The sequence below is a fragment of the Anolis sagrei genome, chromosome 10 (genome assembly GCF_037176765.1).
Source record: "Anolis sagrei isolate rAnoSag1 chromosome 10, rAnoSag1.mat, whole genome shotgun sequence".
NCBI classification, from domain to species: Eukaryota; Metazoa; Chordata; class Lepidosauria; order Squamata; family Dactyloidae; genus Anolis; species Anolis sagrei.
Window position 1 is genome coordinate 30,146,477 of NC_090030.1, and position 19,691 is coordinate 30,166,167.

The following is a 19,691-nucleotide window of genomic DNA, read 5'->3' on the forward strand; positions in this document are numbered from 1 at the left end:
TGCTTACATATCCTTCCAATAATAATAAAGGGAGTAAAGTAATAAATGTAATAAAAAGAACAATAGAGTAAAATAATGGAAATGTAATAACAGTTATGAAAGTAAAATAATAAATGTAATAATAACAATAATAGAGTAAAATAATAAATGTTATAACAATAAAGAATAAAATAATAAATATAATAATAATAAATAGAGTAAAATAATAAATGCAATAAAAGTAATACTAATAACAGAGTAAAAATAGTAAATAACATTGACTCAAGTATAAGCCAAGGGGAGATTTTTCAGTCCAAAAAAGGGGGCTGAAAAACTAGGCTTATACTCGAGTATATACAGTAGTTAATTTTTAATATTTATGACAATTCCCTTTTAATATTCTGTCCTGATAATTATGATCTTTTCCATAACATACTGTTTTTCAGTTTTTATGGCAGTCTGAGTATGCTGCAGCTTGGAGCTGTACAATGTCAATAAAGAACTGATTTTGTTCTTAATTTCTTCACATTCTTAAAGTTCCATCAATAAAAAGAGTTCTTTGGACAGCTTTCAAGTAACAATTGGTACACCTTGTAGAAAAGAGAGAATGTGCTGCTATCTGGATGATAGCAGCACACAGGCATTGTCTTAATAGGACATTGTTTCTACACATGCAACAACCATAGGCACAAGTATTCTAGCGAATACAAAGTCCAAGATAATGAGATTTTCACAAAATCTTTCTGAAAACCCTCCAGGAAATGATGAACAGTCAAGGACAGATAATCGTCAACGTAATACAAGAGATACTAAAGGGAGAACAACAGATGGATCGCTTCAGGTAAATTTTATATATTTCAACTATGTTGGGTTGAACACAAGTCATTACTCTGCTAAATCTATGCATATTGTTCTTTCCTTCTGAAGTCATGTGTGTCTACATTATCTAGTAGTAGTTAATGTAATTAACTGTGTTGTTTAACTTAGATATTTGTGCTGCTGTATTCACAAAAGGTTGAGGAGAGGAACTCCTGTAAATATTGTATTTAATGTATTGTCAAAGGCTTTCATGGCTGGAATCACTGGGTTGTTGTAGGTTTTTCGGGCTATATGGCCATGTTCTAGAAGCATTCTCTCCTGACGTTTCGCCTGCATCTATGGCAAGCATCCTCAGAGGTTGAGACCTCACAACCTCTGAGGATGCTTGCCATAGATGTAGGCGAAACGTCAGGAGAGAATGCTTCTAGAGCATGGCCATATAGCCCAAAAAACCTACAACAACCCGGTATTGTATTTCTTCAATTGTAAGACACAGCCTAATTTCAGAACCAAGTCAAAATACATACGATATACCTGTGATTCTAAGACGCTCCCCATTTTTAGAGATAATATACTTTGTTTATATTCCACTCTATCTTCCCAGAACGCATATACGGCAAACATTCAATGCCATTAGGCAGTTAACAAGTACAGACAATACATAAACAGGGGTAAAGGCTTTTTCCCATCTTTTCCCATTTCCGGCATTTGGAGGCTGTGCTCGATTTTGGCCACAGGGGGGTGCTGTTGCTCCATCTTCCATGTCCATAGACGTCCTCCCAATCGAATCACAGGCATGTCCATTTGGGCGCCTTTTCTTACCTCCCCGCTTAAAGTAGTATCTATCTATTCACACTTCTGTTTTCGATTTGCTAAGTGAGCGGAAGTTGGGGCTGATGGCAGGCGCTCACCCTGACTAGGGCTTGAACTGCCAACCTTTCGATCTGCAGGATTTCCTGTGGCTATCTATATAAATAAAATGTAATGTTCGTTTGTGGGATTAACAGAACTCAAAAACCACTGGACGAATTGACACCAAATTTGGACACAAGACACCTAACAACCCAACTTATGTCCTGCACTCAAAAATTGATTTTGTCATTTGGGAGTTGTAGTTGCTGGGATTTATAGTTCACCTACAATAAAAGAGCATTCTGAACCCCACCAACGATGGAATTGAACCAAACTTGGCACACAGTTCTCCCATGACCAACAGAAAATACTGGAAGGGTTTGGTGGGCAGTGTCCTTTGGATTTGGAGTTGTAGTTCACCTACATCCAGAGAGCACTGTGGACTCAATATGCCCAAATATAAAAACAGATGGAGTTTGGGGAAAATAGACCTTGACATTTGAGAGTTGTAGTCACTGGGATTCACAGTTCACCTACAATCAAAGAGCATTCTCAACCCCACGAACGACAGAAAATACTTAAGGTCATCCAATCCAACTCCCTTCATCAGGGCAAGAAAACGTAATCAAAGTCCTCCTGACAAAGAGCCATCCAGCCATAGATAGATAGTACTTACTTACTTACTTACTTAGGCGATCCCTCGTTGGACGAGTAAGATGGTCTTCCTTGATGACTATTTTTGTGGGTTTGTAGGTGGCTGTGGAGCCCTATTCTTAACCCACATCTTCTCCCACAGTGAAGGCATTGGTTTCCAGGTGGAAGGCAGTCCCGGTCAGGGTTGGCTTGACGCGCCTTCCTCCTGGCACGTTTCTCTCTTTCACCCTCCACTCGTGCCTCCTCGAATTCTGCAGCACTGCTGGTCACAGCTGACCTCCAGCTGGAGTGGTCAAGGGCCAGGGCTTCCCAGTTCTCAGTGTCTATGCCAGAGTTTTTAAGGTTGGCTTTGAGGCCATCTTTAGATCTCTTTTCCTGTCCTCCAACATTCCGTTTTCCGTTCTTAAGTTCAGAGTAGAGCAACTGCTTTGGGAGATGGTGGTCAGGCATCCGGACAACGTGGCCGGTCCAGCGGAGTTGATGGCAGAGGACCATCGCTTCAATGCTGGTGGTCTTTGCTCCTTCCAGCACGCTGACGTTTGTCCGCTTGTCTTCCCAAGATATTTGCAGGATTTTCCGGAGGCAGCGCTGATGGAATCGTTCCAGGAGTTGCATGTGACGACTGCAGACCACGTTTTGCAGGCATAGAGCAGGATTGGGAGGACAATAGTTTTATAGACAAGCGCCTTGGTATCCCTACGAATGTCCTGGTCCTTAAACACTCTCTGCTTCATTCGGGAAAATGCTGCACTCGCAGAGCTCAGGCGGTGTATTTCGGTGTTGATGTTGACTTTGGTGGAGAGGTGGCTGCCAAGGTAGCGGAAATGGTCAACATTTTCTAGTGTTACACCATTAAGTTGTATCTCTGGCATTGGGGAGGGGATGGCTGGTGACTGCTGGAACAGCACTTTGGTTTTCTAGATAGATAGATAGATAGATAGATAGATAGATAGATAGATAGATAGATATATGCGTGGCAGGGGACAGCTAGTATGTTTATATAAGAGAAAACCGTTGGGCAAGTGGGCTATTTAATACTCCTCATAAATGTACAGCAGAGTAATTTATTAGCAGCAGTTTGACCCAGCGCCAGTAGCCCAAAATAATAAAAAGAACAAAAACACACAGACCAGTGCTATCTCTTCCTTAGGAAGCTTTTCTTTGTCGTAAAATAATATAATTGCACTATTTACACAAACTTCAAACTACAAGAAAGGAGATTCCATCTGATCATGAGAACTTCCTGACTGTGAGAACTGTTCAGAAGTGGAACTCTCTGCCCTGGAGTGTGGTGGAGGCTCCTTCTTTGGAGGCTTTTAAACAGAGGCTGGATGGCCATCTGTCGGGGATGCTTTGAATGCAATTTTCCTGCTTCTTGGCAGAAAGGGGTTGGACTGGATGGCCCATGAAGTCTCTTCCAACTCTATGATTCTATGTTTCCATAGCACAAATCTATATCTTCTATACATATAATAAAGGTGAAAGTTTGTATGTGGAGGACAAAAGTGCGGTGGTGTGGCGGTGTATGTGCCAGCATTATGATTGGCCAGCCTGAAAGTTCCAACATTCGGATTGGCTGCCGCAGTGGTGCTATTTGCATATGGTCTCTGATTGGCCAGCTTCAATAGGAGCCCCTGGTGGAGAAAAGAGTTCATGGCAGAAACGGGGACATGAGAAGGAAATTTGCATATGGTCTCTGATTGACCAGCCTCAATTCCAAGATTCCGAGATGACTAAGAGAGGAAAGGAAAAGGCCAGAGGGGGCTGAGTCAGACAATTACCAATACAGACTACACTTGGCACACAGAGCCTGCAAGACCGACTCAACATCCTACTGCAACCATGGATGATGGGACTTGCAGTACCATCACTCACATTCTGAGACCGCTGTTAACCTCATCCAATGACTGATCAGGACCAAACTTGGCACATAGGCCTCTCATGACCCACTTTACACCTGGTGTGGTTTGGTGGGGGATGGACCATGGATTATGGGACTTGCAGTACCTTTGCTCAATTCTTGAGACCACTGCAACCCTCATCCAATTACCAATAAATACCAAACATGGCACACAGAGTCCCCATGACCCACTCTACATCCTGGTGCACTTTTGAGGAGGATAGACCATGGATGATGGGACTTCAAGTACATCCACTCCCTTCCAAAGACTACTGCAACCCTCATCTAATGTCCGATCAAGACCACACTTGGCACACAGAGCCCCCATGAACAACTCTACATCCCGATTCTGTTTGGAGGAGGGCGGACGATGGATGATGGTACTTCCAGTACTTCACTCACTTCCTGAAACCACAGTGACACTTATCCAAATTCCAAGAAAGACCAAACTTGGCACAGAGAGCCCCCTTGGCCAACTCAACATTCTGGTTGGCTGCCACTGTGGTGATTTTTGCATATGGTCTCTGATTGGTCAGCTTCAACAGGAGCCCCTGGTGGAGAAGAGGGTTCATGACAGAAACGGGGCATGACAGAAGGAAATTTGCATATGGTCTCTGATTGGCCAGCCTCAAATTCAAGATTCCGAGATGACAAAGAGAGGAAAGGAAAAGGCCGGGGGCTGGGTCAGAACATTACCAATACAGACGAAACTTGGCACAGAGCCCCCATCACCCACTCTACATCCTACTGCAGTTTGGAGGAGTATGAACAATGGATGATGGGACTTGCAGTACCACCACTCACATTCTGAGACCGCTGTTAACCTTATCCAATGTCTGATCAGGACCAAACTTCGCACAGAGACCTCTCATGACCCACTTTATGTCCTGGTGTGGTTTGGCCGGGGATGGACCGTGGATTATGGAACTTGCAGTACCATTGCTCAATTCTTCAGACCACTGCAACCCTCATCCAATTACCAATAAATACCAAACTTGGCACACTGAGTCTCCATGACGCACTCTATATCCAGGTGCAGTTTGAAGGAGGATGCACCATGGACGATGGGACTTGCAACACCTGCACTCCCTTCCTAAGACCATTTCAACTGCCAACAATGATGGATCAGGACCACAATTTACACAGAGACCCAGCATGACCCACTCTACATCCTGGTGCGGTTTGGAAGAATTTGACAATGAATGATGGGACTTGCAGTCACTTCACTCATTTCCTGAGACCACTGAGACCCTCGCCAATGACTAATCAAGAATAAACTTGGCACATGGAGCTTCAATGACCCACTCAACATCCTGGTGCAGTTTGGAGAAGGACAGACCATGGATGATGGGACTTCAAGTACCTCCACTCCCTTCCGAAGATTGCTGCAACCCTCTTCTAATGACCAATCAAGACCAAACTTGGCACACAGAGCCCCCATGATCCACTCTACACCCTGCTGCAGTTTGAAAGACGATGGACTTTGGATGATGGGACTTGCAGTACCTTCACTCACTTACTGACACCACTGCCACCCTCATCTAATGACTGATAAAGACCAAACTTGGCACACAGAGCCCCCATGACCCACTCTATATCCTGCTGCTGTTTGTAGGAGGATGGGCCATGGATGATGGGACTTCAAGTACCTTCACTCACTTCCTGAAAATAATGCAGACCAATAAAGACCAAACTTGGCATACAGAACCGCCATTGCCCACTTTCTCTAATAACCCGGGCAACGCCGGGTCCCCAAGCTAGTAAACAAATACACAGTAGCTTTACACACAGCAGTTTTCACACTGGAGCTTTCTCACATGAGGCTTCTCTCATACCGAGGTTTACCTCTCAGAACAACACTAGCTCTCAGCCTACTCACTCTTTCAGTGCTTGACTCACACTTTTGTAATCAAAAATACCCAGTTAATTTTAAATATTTCTGACAGAAACAGGCATATTACAATTGAAGAAATACACAGTAGTAGATTTAACAAAACCTTCATTGCATTAATTCATTCCCATTCCTCAGGCAGAAACCCACAAGTCCTGTACAGCAATAAGAAGCATGTATTGAACTTTCCTAGTATGTTTAATTACAAAATTCAGATTTTCTTGAGTTCAGAACATTTACTGTAATGGCTAAGATGCCTTCTTCGAAAAATCATATTAATGGTTGTGTGCAAGCTTTTATTCCTGAGTTCTGTAGTAAGGACAGGATTGGGTTGCTGTGAGTTTTCAGGGCGATATGACCATATTTATTTATTTATCGTGTCATCCACAACCAGAACATTGTATTACATTTCTAACAGAACAAAACAAACAAACAGATTAAAAACACACACACAAATTTTGAAAACTTGGTAGCTGATTAAATGTCCTTTGACCAGTATCTGGCCACTTGTAGTGCCTCTGGTGTTGCCGCAAGAAGGTCCTCCATTGTGCATGTGGCAGGGCTCAGGTTGCATTGCAGCAGGTGGTCTGTGGTTTGCTCTTCTCCACACATGCATGTCGTGGATTCAACTTTGTAGCCCCATTTCTTAAGATTGGCTCTGCATCTCGTGGTGCCAGAGCGCAGTCTGTTCAGCGCCTTCCAAGTCACCCAGTCTTCTGTGTACCCAGGGGGGAGTCTCTCATCTGGTATCACCCACGGATTGAGGTGCTGGGTTTGAGCCTGCCACTTTTGAACTCTCACTTGCTGAGGTGTTCCAGCGAGTGTCTCTGTAGTTATAAGAAAACTATTTTCCTGTCGTAGTTAACTGTGAATCGCACATTGTGGTATTCCTGCGCCCACGCAGGCCAGCATCGGAACCTTCTAGAAAATCTTAAAAGAATTGTATCCCCCTCAGGGCTCCACCTCCCCTCCCCGAGTATATAAGGCCCCTCTGTGGAGCCCGCCCTCAATCCTCTTTTTTCCGCCCTTTGGCAGAGCAGCAAAGCGAACCTTATATGAGATTATCTGGTTTTGACTTCGGACTGACTAACAACTACAAGGTACTCTATCCCCCTCGACTCGGACTGTCTACGGATTCTGCTACAAGCGCATCCCCTGGGTGGGCCTGGTCTTTGAAATGGCCACCACTTCCTTCAAGAAATGCACGGCCTGCCCGAACGTGCTCCCTGACACGGACGGGCATAACCTCTGCTTGGCCTGCCTGGGAGAAGGGCATCTCTCCCAGGCCTGCTCCGTCTGCGCTGCCTTCACACCGCAGACACGCAAGAACAGGGAGCTCCGTTTGAAAGCGGCGTTATATGAGAGGGCCCTCATGCCGCCGGCCCCCAGCCCGCATGCGGCCGGAGAAAGGCCTAATCTCCTGGCTCCCACCAGACTCGAGCAATCGGGCTCAAAGAAGAAGGCCAAAAAGCAGACTGACAAGGCCCAAAAAGATGGCCGCCAGCAGCCCGCGCCTCCGAAAGGCACTGGGAAAGGAGCGGGAAAGTCTTCAGCTACCGCTCTGGCGGCCGCACAGGGGAGCCCCAGAGTCGACCCCAGGCCTTCAGGAGTCCAACCCTCGCCCGGGCAAACACTTCCTTCGCCGACGCCGGCGCCCACCCGCTCTCCGATCTCGGCGAGGTCCCCACCTACCTTGGTCCTGGCGGTGAGGGAAACTGAGGCAGCCGAAAGGCCTCCGGAGTCGACCCTTCCAGCAGCCGACATCGACCTCCCGAGCTCGGCGGAGCTACATTTGCTCGAGCTCGAGCTGCCTCCCTCCCCGGGGGGCGTGGCTTCTGGCTGGGAGGCCCTAGCCCCTCCCCTGAGGGACGCTGAGGAAGCGCCGATGCCTCATCCGGGGGATGCCTTGGCTCCTCCCATGATGCCGGAATTTGCGGTCCCGGCAGCCCCGGCACCGAGGAGGAGCAAGGAGAAAGGAGGCGGCAATAAGAAGAAGAGGCTCCGATCGTCCTCTCGCCGCAGCAGGAAGCGCGGAGGCTCCCGACGCCGACGATCTTCGAGGGGGAGGTCTCGGGCTGCGTCGCCCTCCTCCTCCTCCTCCTCCTCCAGTGATTCATCTTCCTCTTCCTCCTCCTCTTCCTCCTCTTCCTCCTCAGCCGCGAGATCGACCCGATCTGCGTCCACGACCAGGAGTTCCAGGAGGGCCCGACAGGCCGAAAGGCCACAAGCGGCAGCGCCTCAATGGGGGCCTTATGGACTGGGTCCTTACCCCTTTGCCGGCCCGTGGAACTTGGGACCTGCAGGGCACTTTATGTATGCCCAACATGCGACTCCTCCCTTTGCCCCTTTCACAACCATGGGCGCAATTCAGGGCATACAACAGAGGGGCTATGGGAATGCTACCACAATCTTCCCCCCAACCCCATCTGCCTCGACATCAGTGACTGTGCCTCTTCCGAGAGGACAAGGACAGATGAACTCCACACCTATTACTAATGCTGAGCAAAGTATTTCTTGTGTTGACCAGAATGTTTGTGTAGAACGTTCAATGAACCAAGTTGTATCTGTGGAATGCTCAGTTGAGCAAAGCACATGTGCTGAACGCTCAGTCATGATGCAATTGCTGAACGCCCAGCTGGGGCAAACAGTTCTAACTGTGATATCACTAATGTCATGACTCCTAACCCTCCTGCCCCACCGGGTACCCCCCAAGTGATGCACGAGGTGGCCCTACCAAGGGATGATCAACCTGTATTAGGCCTGGAGGACTCTGACTCCTCAACAGAACAACCTGACCCTGCCCAGCCTAGTGAAGTGGCGGATCCCTCACCGCTTCCTCCAGATTTCAATAAGTTTACATCCTTAATAGATAGGATGATCAAAGCCCTAGACATGGCTGTAGTAGTAGCCCACTTGCGGACCCAGGGAATAGTCGTTCATCCATACATTGATGATTGGATTATTATTGGAAACTCATCTTTTCAGGTACAAAAACATGTACATATCACCTTGTGTCTCCTCCAGTCCCTGGGCCTGATTGTCAACACGGAGAAGTCCTCACTGGTCCCGTCCCGAGGCATCCTGTTCATCGGAGCTTTCCTAGATGCAGTGACACGCAGGGCTTACCTTCCGGAGGATCGTTTTTCCACCTTACAGGCGCAGGTGACGCTAGCCTTAGACTCACCCAGAGTGTCAGCCAGACAGATTCAGACGCTGCTGGGATATATGGCCTCCACTACTTCTGTAACCCCTTTTGCGCGCTTGCGTATGCGCCCCCTCCAGTCCTGGTTCGGCCTTGTGTTCAATCCCCTTACGGATTGCCCACGACTCAGGTTTACGTTGCCGGAGGAGGTCCGCAGATCCCTAACATGGTGGTTACAACCCCAATTTGTTTGCTCGGGCCTCCCGTTCCAAATGCCTTACCCCACCAGTGTAATTACGACGGATTCCTCAATGACGGGATGGGGCGCCCATGTGCAAGGGCTCACCGCGCAGGGGAAGTGGTCCCCAGAAGAGACGCTCCTCCACATAAACGTTCTCGAACTCATGGCCGTGGAAAGAGCACTAAAGTCTTTCGAAAGACTCATCTTAGGCCAAACCGTTCAGATCTTGACGGACAACACGACCGTCATGTTTTATCTGAACAAGCAAGGGGGCACTCACTCTGCACTATTGCTACAAATAACGTTGCGGGTGTGGGAATGGTGCATCCAGAGACAGATATATCTGTACGCCACCCACCTACCAGGCCAGGAGAACCTGTTGGCGGATGCGCTCAGCAGGAACCCACTGGGTCACCACGAATGGTCGCTCCACCCGCAGGAAGTTGCCAAACTCTTCCACTCATGGGGTCATCCACTAATAGACCTGTTTGCCACCAGGGAAAACAGGAAGTGCGAAATGTTCTGCTCGAGACTCCCAACTCCATGGGAACAGAGTTGTCTGGGGGATGCGTTCCTAAGGGAGTGGGGAGGAGCTCTAGCGTATGCATTTCCCCCATTCCCTCTTCTTCTAAGAGTAGTGGCCAAGTTACAGAGGGACAACGCCTGGTGCATACTGGTCACGCCGTGGTGGCCTCGTCAACAGTGGTTCGCCCCTCTGCTACAGCTGTCGAGAGGGAACCACGTGAGACTAGGGAAGAGGCCCGACTTGTTAACGTCCCAACAGGGTCAGGTCTTGTACCCGGACGTCCACCTGCTGAAGCTAACAGCCTGGTTGATTCTACCCCAGGGACGGATATGATCGCGGGTCTCCCTCAAGGTGTAAAGTGTATCATTGAAGCGGCCCATAGGCCCTCCACTAAGAGGTCGTACTTGTTCAAATGGGCCCGTTTTAAAGATTTCTCCAGAACAAAAGGTCATGAGCCGGAGACCGCCCCTATTCCTATAGTGTTGGAGTTTCTGTCATCATTGTTCGATGCAGGCCTTTCCAATTCTTCCCTTAAATGTTACCTTGCGGCCATCTCCTGGTTCAGGAGGAAGATGGGCCTACCATCCTGCTTTGCGGACCCACTAGTGAAGTGGTTTTTGAAGGGTCTAGGGAATGTCAGACCACCAGTGGCTCCGATTGCTCCCTCTTGGAGCCTAGAGTTAGTTCTCTCAGCCCTAACAAAACCTCCCTTTGAGCCCATGGCCACAGCAGAGTTAGGCCCATTCACCTGGAAGGTTGTCTTCCTAGTAGCTATCACGTCCGCGAGACGAGCCAGTGAGCTTTGTGCACTCAGAGTGGATCCACCGTACCTTAAATTTCATAAAGATAAGGTGGTTCTACGCACGGATATAGCTTTCTTGCCCAAGGTGGCTACGAGGTTCCATATGTCGCAGGATATAGTCCTACCAGCTTTCTTTCAGAACCCAGAAACCTCCATGGAGAAGGGCCTACATTCTCTGGATGTGAGAAGGGCGCTGGCCTTTTATGTGCAAAGGACTGCTGATTTTCGGCAGTCTCCTAGGCTTTTCGTCAAATATAGGAAAGACACTAGGGGTTCCCCAGTTTCCTCACAAAGACTTTCTTCATGGATTGTCTCGGCTATCCGTACTTCTTACAGGTTGTCGGGTAAAGATTTGCCCCGTCAGGTGAAAGGACATTCGACGAGGGCTATGGCAGCTTCTACGGCATTCATGAAGGGTATCCCTTTGGAGATGATTTGTAGGGCTGCCATATGGGCCTCTCCCTCCACTTTTGTTTCGCATTACAAGCTAGATTCTGTGTCGAGAGGAGAGGCAGGTTTTGGTAGAGCGATTCTGTTTTCGACAGTGGCATGATCCCACCGTCCGTTGCATAGCTCGCTAGTCTACCACAATGTGCGATTCACAGTTAACTACGACAGGAAATGGAAGGTTGCTTACCTGTAACCGTGGTTTCCTGAGTAGTTACCTGTGAATACGCACATACCCACCCTTCCTCCCCTCGAGTATCATGCCACTTCCTCTAAGTGTTTTAGGGCAAAAAGAGGATTGAGGGCGGGCTCCACAGAGGGGCCTTATATACTCGGGGAGGGGAGGTGGAGCCCTGAGGGGGATACAATTCTTTTAAGATTTTCTAGAAGGTTCCGATGCTGGCCTGCGTGGGCGCAGGAATACCACAATGTGCGTATTCACAGGTAACTACTCAGGAAACCACGGTTACAGGTAAGCAACCTTCCATTCTTGTTTTAAGTCGTTGACGTGCTGGCTGATATCCAAACAAGGGATGAGCTGGAGATGTCACTGTCTTGGTCCTTTCACTATTGGCTGCAATTTCCCGGCGGATGTCAGGTGGTGCCATACCGGCTAAGCAGTGTAATTTCTCCAGTGGTGTAGGGAGCAGACACCCTGTGATAATGCGGCATGTCTCATTAAGAGCCACATCCACTGTTTTAGCGTGGTGAGATGTGTTCCACACTGGGCATGCGTACTCAGCAACAGAGTAGCATAGCGCAAGGGCAGATGTCTTCACTGTGTCTGGTTGTGATCCCCAGGTTGTGCCAGTCAGCTTTCGTATGATATTGTTTCTAGCACCCACCTTTTGCTTGATATTCAGGCAGTGCTTCTTGTAGGTCAGAGCACGGTCCAGAGTGACTCCCAGGTATTTGGGTGCGCTGCAATGCTCCAGTGGGATTCCTTCCCAGGTAATCCTCAGAGCTCGGGATGCTTGTCTGGTCATGTCCCAGAAGCATTCTCTCCTGACATTCTGTTCACATCTATGGCAAGCATCCTCAGAGAGGTCTCTTGGAACTAGGCAAGTGGGGTTTATATATCTGGAATGTCCAGGGTGGGGAAAAAACTCTTGTCTGTTGGAGCCAAATTTGAATGTTGCAATTGGCCACCTTGATTATTATTATTAATTATTATTATTATTATTATTATTATTATTATTATTATTATTTATACCCCGCCACCAAGGGACTCGGAGCGGCTTACATGAGGCCAAGCCCAACAACACATCAATAAAAACAGAAAGCAGTAAACAAAAAAAACAGTAAACAAAAACAAATACAATACAATTAATATAAATCACATATAAACAATAGCCAATAAACAGTAACACACAAGAATTAGTATTGAATAGCCTTGCAGCTTCAAGGTTTGGCTGCTTCCTGCATGGGGGAATCCTTTGTTCGAAGGTGTTAGTTGGCCCTGGTTGTCACTGTTTGTAATTCCCTTGTTTTCTGAGTATTCTTTGTTTACTGTCCTGATTTTAGAGTTTAAATACTGGTAGCCAGATTTTGTTCATTTTCATGGTTTCCTCCTTTCGGTTGAAATTGTCCACATGCTCCTTGTGGATTTTAATGGCTTCTCTGTGAAGTTTGACTTGGTAGTTGTTAGAATAGTCCAGCATTTCTGTGTTCTCAAATAATATGCGGTGTCCAGGTTGGCTCATCAGGTGCTCTGCTATGGCTGACTTCTCTGGTTGAACAGAAAGGAGGAAACCATGAAATGAACAAAATTTGGCTACCAGTATTTAAAAATTCTAAAATTACAACAGCAAAAAAACAGAGAGGAAACAAACAAGGACATCTAATCACCTCTCAACAAAAGATTGCCCCAGGCACTGCCAGGCCATCAAATGCTAATCAAGGTGGTCAGTTGAAACATTCACACCTAGCTCCTTTGTCCCACCCTGGTCATTCCACAGATATATAATATATAAACCCATTTTCCTAGTTCCAACAGACCTCACTACCTCTGAGGATGCTTGCCATAGATGCAGGCGAAACGTTAGGAGAGAATGCCTCTAGAACATGGCCATATAGCCCGAAAAAACCTACAACAACCCAGTGGTTTCGGCCATGAAAGCCTTCGACAATACAAATAAATTATTATTATTATACTGATATTGTACTATGCTAATAATGTAATATACTGTATGCATGTATATCTTGTAAGCCACTCTGAGTCCCCTTCAGGGTGAGAAGGATGGCATATAAATGTCGTAAATAAATAAAAATAAATATCCTGCACCTTGAATTGGGCCCGGAAACTTACCGGCAACCGGCGGGGCTGCTTTAGTAGGGGCGTTATATGTTTCCTATAATTAGCTTCAGTTAGAATACCTCTGTAACATGCCCAGACAGCCTGGAGAACTCACAGCAACCCAGTGATTCTGGCCATGAAAGCCTTTGACAACACAAGGACAGGATTGCTTTTCCTATAGTCGTATTCTCGAGATTTTCTGGAGCCTCCCTTTCCAGCAACACTGGGCTAAATGTTGCCTTGTAGGTGACTTAAGGGGTTTGCTTTGTATAAAACTGTGACTTATTTCAGATCAGAGTTGACTACAATAATGAAAGAAGTGTCCACACTAAAACATTGCAGAATACCTCCAGCGAAGGTAGCCGGCTGCGCACGGGTAAAGACCGCAACCAGAAGAAAGAGAAGTCGGACGGCGGGGACGGCCAGCAACCGTTGGTGAATGGAGTACCCTAACTGCATAGTTTTGAGAAGTCCTATTTCCTAAACTGTTTCAGTAAATCTTATTCCACATTAGAGAAACTTGTTAGGCCAAAGACAAAAAGAGTAGGCGAGATGGCGCAGGGCATGAAATGAATATTAAAAAAAAATTCTGTTAGCCTTTTTTAACATCAGCAGTATGCAGTTTTTTTCAAAAAAAATAAGACGTTATACTTGCATTAAAAAAAATCTTGAACTTCTGAAAGATTGCTTTTCGAGTACATATTGCACTTCAAAACAATGAGAGAATCCTTTTGTTTTAAGAGTACTGAACTGTGCATTTGGTATTTCTGTTCAGTTGTACCATTTTAACGCATCTGGTCAAAATCACTGCTAAATTTCAATTTTCAGAATAAATAGTGTTTGCGGTAATCAAATTGGATTTCTGTTTTCAATCTATAACAAAGTTCCTCATTTTAAAAAAAAGAATAAAATAATAATTAATTAATAAATAAAAAAAGCTATGTTTTACGTCATGTGTCAGTTCACATTTCGGTTCACTTTTCCCCCCCAGTATTCGAGTGAACCTGGATATATGTGTAATGTAATTAAAATTGTCATTTTCATTAGCAAAAAGTTGTATGATCTGTGCCTTTTTTATATCTTGGCAGGTTAGGAATACTATATTTGGACGCAGAAATCAGGGAAGATTTGAGTTGGAAAACACTAAATGTACAATATATGTAGCAAAAAAATCTCTCCGACAGTTAGTACTTTATTAGACGAATGCATGCTTTCCATACTTTTTTCCCTCGCATAAACATCCGTAGGCAGTTTATTAAGAATAGGAAACTTATTTTGCACTGAAAATAATGGCCGATCGTGTTACTGAGAATAGTGGGGTTTTCTTAATTTTTTTTGTTTTGTTTGTTTTTGTTTCTGTATAGGCAGGACAAAAGGAAGTTTTGTTCTAAGCGCATTATTTCCATTTATGATCCAAGGAAAACCAATCCATGGTTACGGAGGGAACAAATCGTAACTTGCTCGTAAGCTAGTGGTGTGCACCTGCTGTTTGGCCAGAGGACCAATTTAAAAGAATAGCTTTATTTTCAGTTTCCCTACAGTTTTTGGTGTATAGAGATAGCCCTTTATGATTTCTTATTTCAGGGATAGTCGACCTTTTAACAGCGTTGGAAACAGATCCTGCAAACAAGGCTTCCTTCGGACGGAGATTCAAAATGTAAATAACATTGGGTTGTTATGAGTTTTTCAAGTTCTATGGCCATGTTCCAGAAGCATTCTCTCCTGACGTTTTACCCATATCTATGGCAGGCACCCTCAGAGGTTGTGAGGTCTGTTGGAAACTAGACAAGTGAGGTTTATATGAAATGGCAAGGAGAAGGTTTGAGGAAAAGAGACAAGAGAGTTTCCGAGGTCTGAAAAAGCACGGTTTTATTTCCAGCTGGTACCCTGGAGTGGAGTTGTGTCCAAAAGCAACCAGAGCGCCTGATAAAGGCGGTGACTACCTTTTATACACTTTGAATGCAGGCAAACAAAGAAACATGCTTCTGCATATATTGACATAGTTCTCTGTGTCACTTTAGCATCATAGGAATATCAAATTCTATCTTCCAACATACAAAAGGCATGTCTCTATATTTCTTTCTAAAGAGCAGCATACAGCTTAGTCAAGGGGCCTGCTTTGACTTGTCAGGAGGGAGGGGGGATAGGCTCCTTACTTAACTATAGCCTGGGCTATTTTGTACCAGTCTCTGTATCTGGAATGTATAGATAACATGTCCCCGTCTTCTCCCCTTTCAACATTCCTTCTCTGTCCTGCTTGCTTTCTTACACAAAGAGAACCTGATTTTTCTTTACATTTCTTGTAAAGTACATATAATATATGCATAAATAAATATCTATATTTCCAATATCTCCCCATCATATATATCTGTGGAAAGTCCAGGGTGGGAGAAAGAACACTTTTTTAAATTTAATTTTTATTGAACATAAAAAGAGGTTTTATTTACATAAAAAGTGGTGGAACAATATAATTATAGTAAAGTAAGAAAAGAGATATGTCATTTCGAGAAAACCAAAGTATCCTCTTGTTTATTTACATGAAAGTGGTGGAACAATATGATTATAGGAAAGTAGGGGGAAAACTGAGAATTAAAAGAGAAAAAAGAAAAAAAGTTGACTTCCATTCCAAGCTTTGTGATTCTTCTTATTGTTTACTATGTAGTCTATTCCCCTAGTTTTATTAAGTTATCGCATTTTTCTATTTGTCTTGTCATACTCCTGGAAGAGATCCCAATTTGTCCATTTAGTCAATTTCTTCAAAAAGAAAGTTAGTTTGTCCATATCCTTAATTTCACAAAATTTAATTATCCAATCTTCATTTTCCAGGACTTTTTCTTGTTTCCAAAATTTTGCAGAGGAGATTCTAGCTGCCGTCATCATACAGGGTTAGTCAAAATGCATAGGCCAATAAGCCATTCAATTGAATGGCTTATTGGCCTATGCATTTTGACTAACCCTGTATATGTAAATAGTCTATTTTTTATTTCATGGGAGAAAAAACTCTTTGTCTGTTGGAAGTAGGTGTGGCTGTCTTAATTAGCATTTTATATCCTAGCAGTTTAAAGATGTGGATTCCTACTACCTGGGGGAATCCTTTGTTGGGTTGTAATTAGCTAACACAACTTTCAAAATTTCATTATAAATGGCAGTTCCTAATAGATTCTCTCATAAAAATCACCAATAATGAAATTTTGAAAGTTTTGTTAGAGTTATTATTATTATTATTTCGGTTGCTTCTACCCCGCCCTTCTCATCCCAAAGGGTACTCAGGGCGGCTTACAAAAACAAGGCACAATTTGATGCCCGTATCACAAACAATAGTAAAACAAAATAACATCAATTAACAATTAAACAACATTTCTTACATTACTAACATAAAACCAATAAAATCAATACAAACCAGTTTCTCCTCATTGATGGTCAACGTTCGCTAGCTCATAGTTCAATTTCCAATTCCACAGTTGTCAGTCCTGTTAGTCCCATTCGTCTAGTTACCCTTATCTAGGAGTCAGATTGCCCAAGGGCCTGGTCCCATAACCACGTCTTTACCTTCCTCCTGAAGGAGAGGAGGGATGTTGATGCCCTAATTTCCCCCGGGAGTGAGTTCCACAAGTGAGGGGCCACCACTGAGAAGGCCTTGCTCCTCGTCCCCACCAACCTCACTTGTGATAGCGGTGGGGTCGAGAGCAGGGCCCCCTCAGATGATCTCAAATTCCGAGGTGGGACGTAGAGGGAGATACGTTCGGACAGATACACTGTAGAACCAAAGCACCAGCGCCCCCATATTTTCACAACCAGAAATTTAGTTTCGTAAGTACTTTAGAACCATGGATTGCACATGTCTAATATAAACCTCACTTACCTAGTTTCCAGCAGACCTCACAACCTCTAAGGATGCCTGGCATAGATGCAGGCGAAACGTCAGGAGAGACTGTTTCTGGAATACGGCCACACAGCCCGAAAAACGCACAAAACCCAGTGATTCTGGCCACGAAAGCCTTTAACAATAAAGTAAACAACATTGGTGTAAAAGTGTAAGTGACCCATACATAATAGAGCAGTGGTTCTCAACCTTTCTAACACTGGACCCCTAAATATGGTTCCTCATGTTGTGGTAACCCCCAACCTCGCCTGCCTTGCGCTCTTGGGTGGCGAGCGCGCGAGACAAGCGAGGCAGGCTTTGCGCGAGGCCAGACCTCGTGTGGAGGACCCCTTGCCTGCCCCATGCCCTCGCTGGATGACTAGAGTGTGAGGCAGGCGAGGCGGGCTTTGCACGAGACCAGACCTCACGCGAAGGAGCCCTCACAACCCCTCCAAAATGGCCAGGCAACCCCCCTTGGGGGTCGCGAACCCCAGTTTGAGAACCACTGTAATAGAGGATGGGGGCTGTTTTCAACTTCTGATCATGTATGAAATTTACATGCAAAAAAAAAGCTCTAGTTGAATTTTCATTTTAAGCTATTCTATTTTTATTAAAAATTACTCCAGTGGGAGTGTTGCTGATTCCGTACAGAATTGTACAATCCTGGCCCCTGCCTCTCTCTGTGCGTGTGTTGTGTGTTTCTGCTTCTTCAAGTTTTTTTAATTCCCCCCCTGCATATAAAAATGGCAACAAGCTGCACACAACTTCACAAACTTACTAAAAGGAAGTCTTAAATATTGCCAAAACATTCAATGTTGATTTACTAGTTATTTATTTTGGGAGGGGGGAATGTATAGTATTTGAAAACCGAAATTGGTACCTTGCACACACATCATCTGTAAGCTGTTTGGTTTCAAAAAAAAAAAAGAAAAGAAATACTGTAGATAATAATTAATTAACCAAGGTAGGATGACCTTGTAATGTAACTGCTCTTGGGCAATATTCTCTGTACATATTAGCTACGACAGATTGGATTTTATGTTGACATTTGTTTGGTTATAGTGCAATATATTTTGTATGCAAGCAGTTTCAATAAAGTTGGATCTTCCTCTGCTAACCGATGTTGACGCAATCTTTATAAATGATTGCTTTCAAACAAATCAATTTTTAAAAGCAAACTTTTTTTTCTGTGTTGTAATTGGAAACATTGATTACTCCAGATGTGTGAAAAAAAGAAAAAGCTGAAACATTTTCAGTTTCGAGAATTTGGCTGGTAATATGCTACTTGCTGGCCAAAACATGCGTGTTTAGCTGTTATATATATATAGATATATGCACTAATTTTCCACTCAAGGCTGACTTCAGTAAGGTGCTAACTAGATTTGACTTTATCTCAAACTGTAATAGGATAATCACATTTTTCAAATGACATTTTGCAGTATTTTTTGTGCTTCCCATGTGTATTCCCTTTCAATTCGAACAATCCACTGTTTTCCAAGTATTCATACATTTTTGAAAGAAAAAAAATTGTAAATCCAAATGTAAGACTCATTTTGAGAATCATGCGTGTGCAAAAAAGGTTGAAAGTGCAGCAAATGTTTGATGTTTGGGTTCACTTCCTTGATTGGTAACCACCATATGGTCTAATAAATTACAATTATTTTGGAAAAAAAATAAAAGTTTTTTTAAAGAGTGAAAGGTATTTGTTGAATGGCCACAAAATTGAAGCTTAGTATGGGGAGGCCTTTCCCGCGCCTAGGTTTGCAAAGAGTGTTCTCAAAAGGAGAACGAAAAAGAAACAAAGGACTTGATTATCCCTAAACGTTACTTCAAGCTGGGAGCGTGGTGGCCAGATTTCTGAGGGTTGAATGAAAAGTAATACCTCTACCTTCATTACTTGGGTTTGGATGGGAATCTATATAAATAAAAATGTAATGGGTTGTTGTAGGTTTTTTTGGGCGATATGGCCATGTTCTAGAGCAGTGGTTCTCAACCTTCCTAAGGCTGTGACCCCTTAATACAGTTCATGTTGTGGTGACCCCCAACCCTAAAATTATTTTTGTTGCTACTTCATAACTGTAATTTTGCTACTGTTATGAATTGTCATGTAAATATCTGATAGGCAGGATGTATTTTCATTCTCTGGACCTTGGGAGTTGTAGTTGCTGGGATTTATAGTTCACCTACAATCAAAGAGCATTTTGAACTCCACCAGGGATGGAATTGATCCAAACTTGGCACACAGAACGCCCATGACCAGCAAAAAATAATGAAAGGGTT

General features: G+C 44.5%; 1 protein-coding gene across 7 annotated transcripts in view; it reads left to right on the forward strand.

The window, feature by feature from the left end:
• Positions 1-19,109, forward strand: part of FMR1 (fragile X messenger ribonucleoprotein 1) — an 87,240-nt gene extending 68,131 nt beyond the window's left edge. For 4 of the 7 annotated variants that reach the window (XM_060756449.2, XM_060756453.2, XM_060756448.2 and 1 more), the window contains 2 exons: positions 738-820; positions 13,841-19,109. In XM_060756449.2, the coding sequence (XP_060612432.2) occupies positions 738-820; positions 13,841-14,002 (245 nt within the window). In that variant the 3' untranslated portion in view covers positions 14,003-19,109. The remainder of the gene's footprint in view (positions 1-737; positions 821-13,840) is intronic. The other 3 variants (XM_060756452.2, XM_060756450.2, XM_060756454.2) reach the window with 1 other exon arrangement.
• The last annotated feature ends 582 nt before the right edge of the window (positions 19,110-19,691 follow it).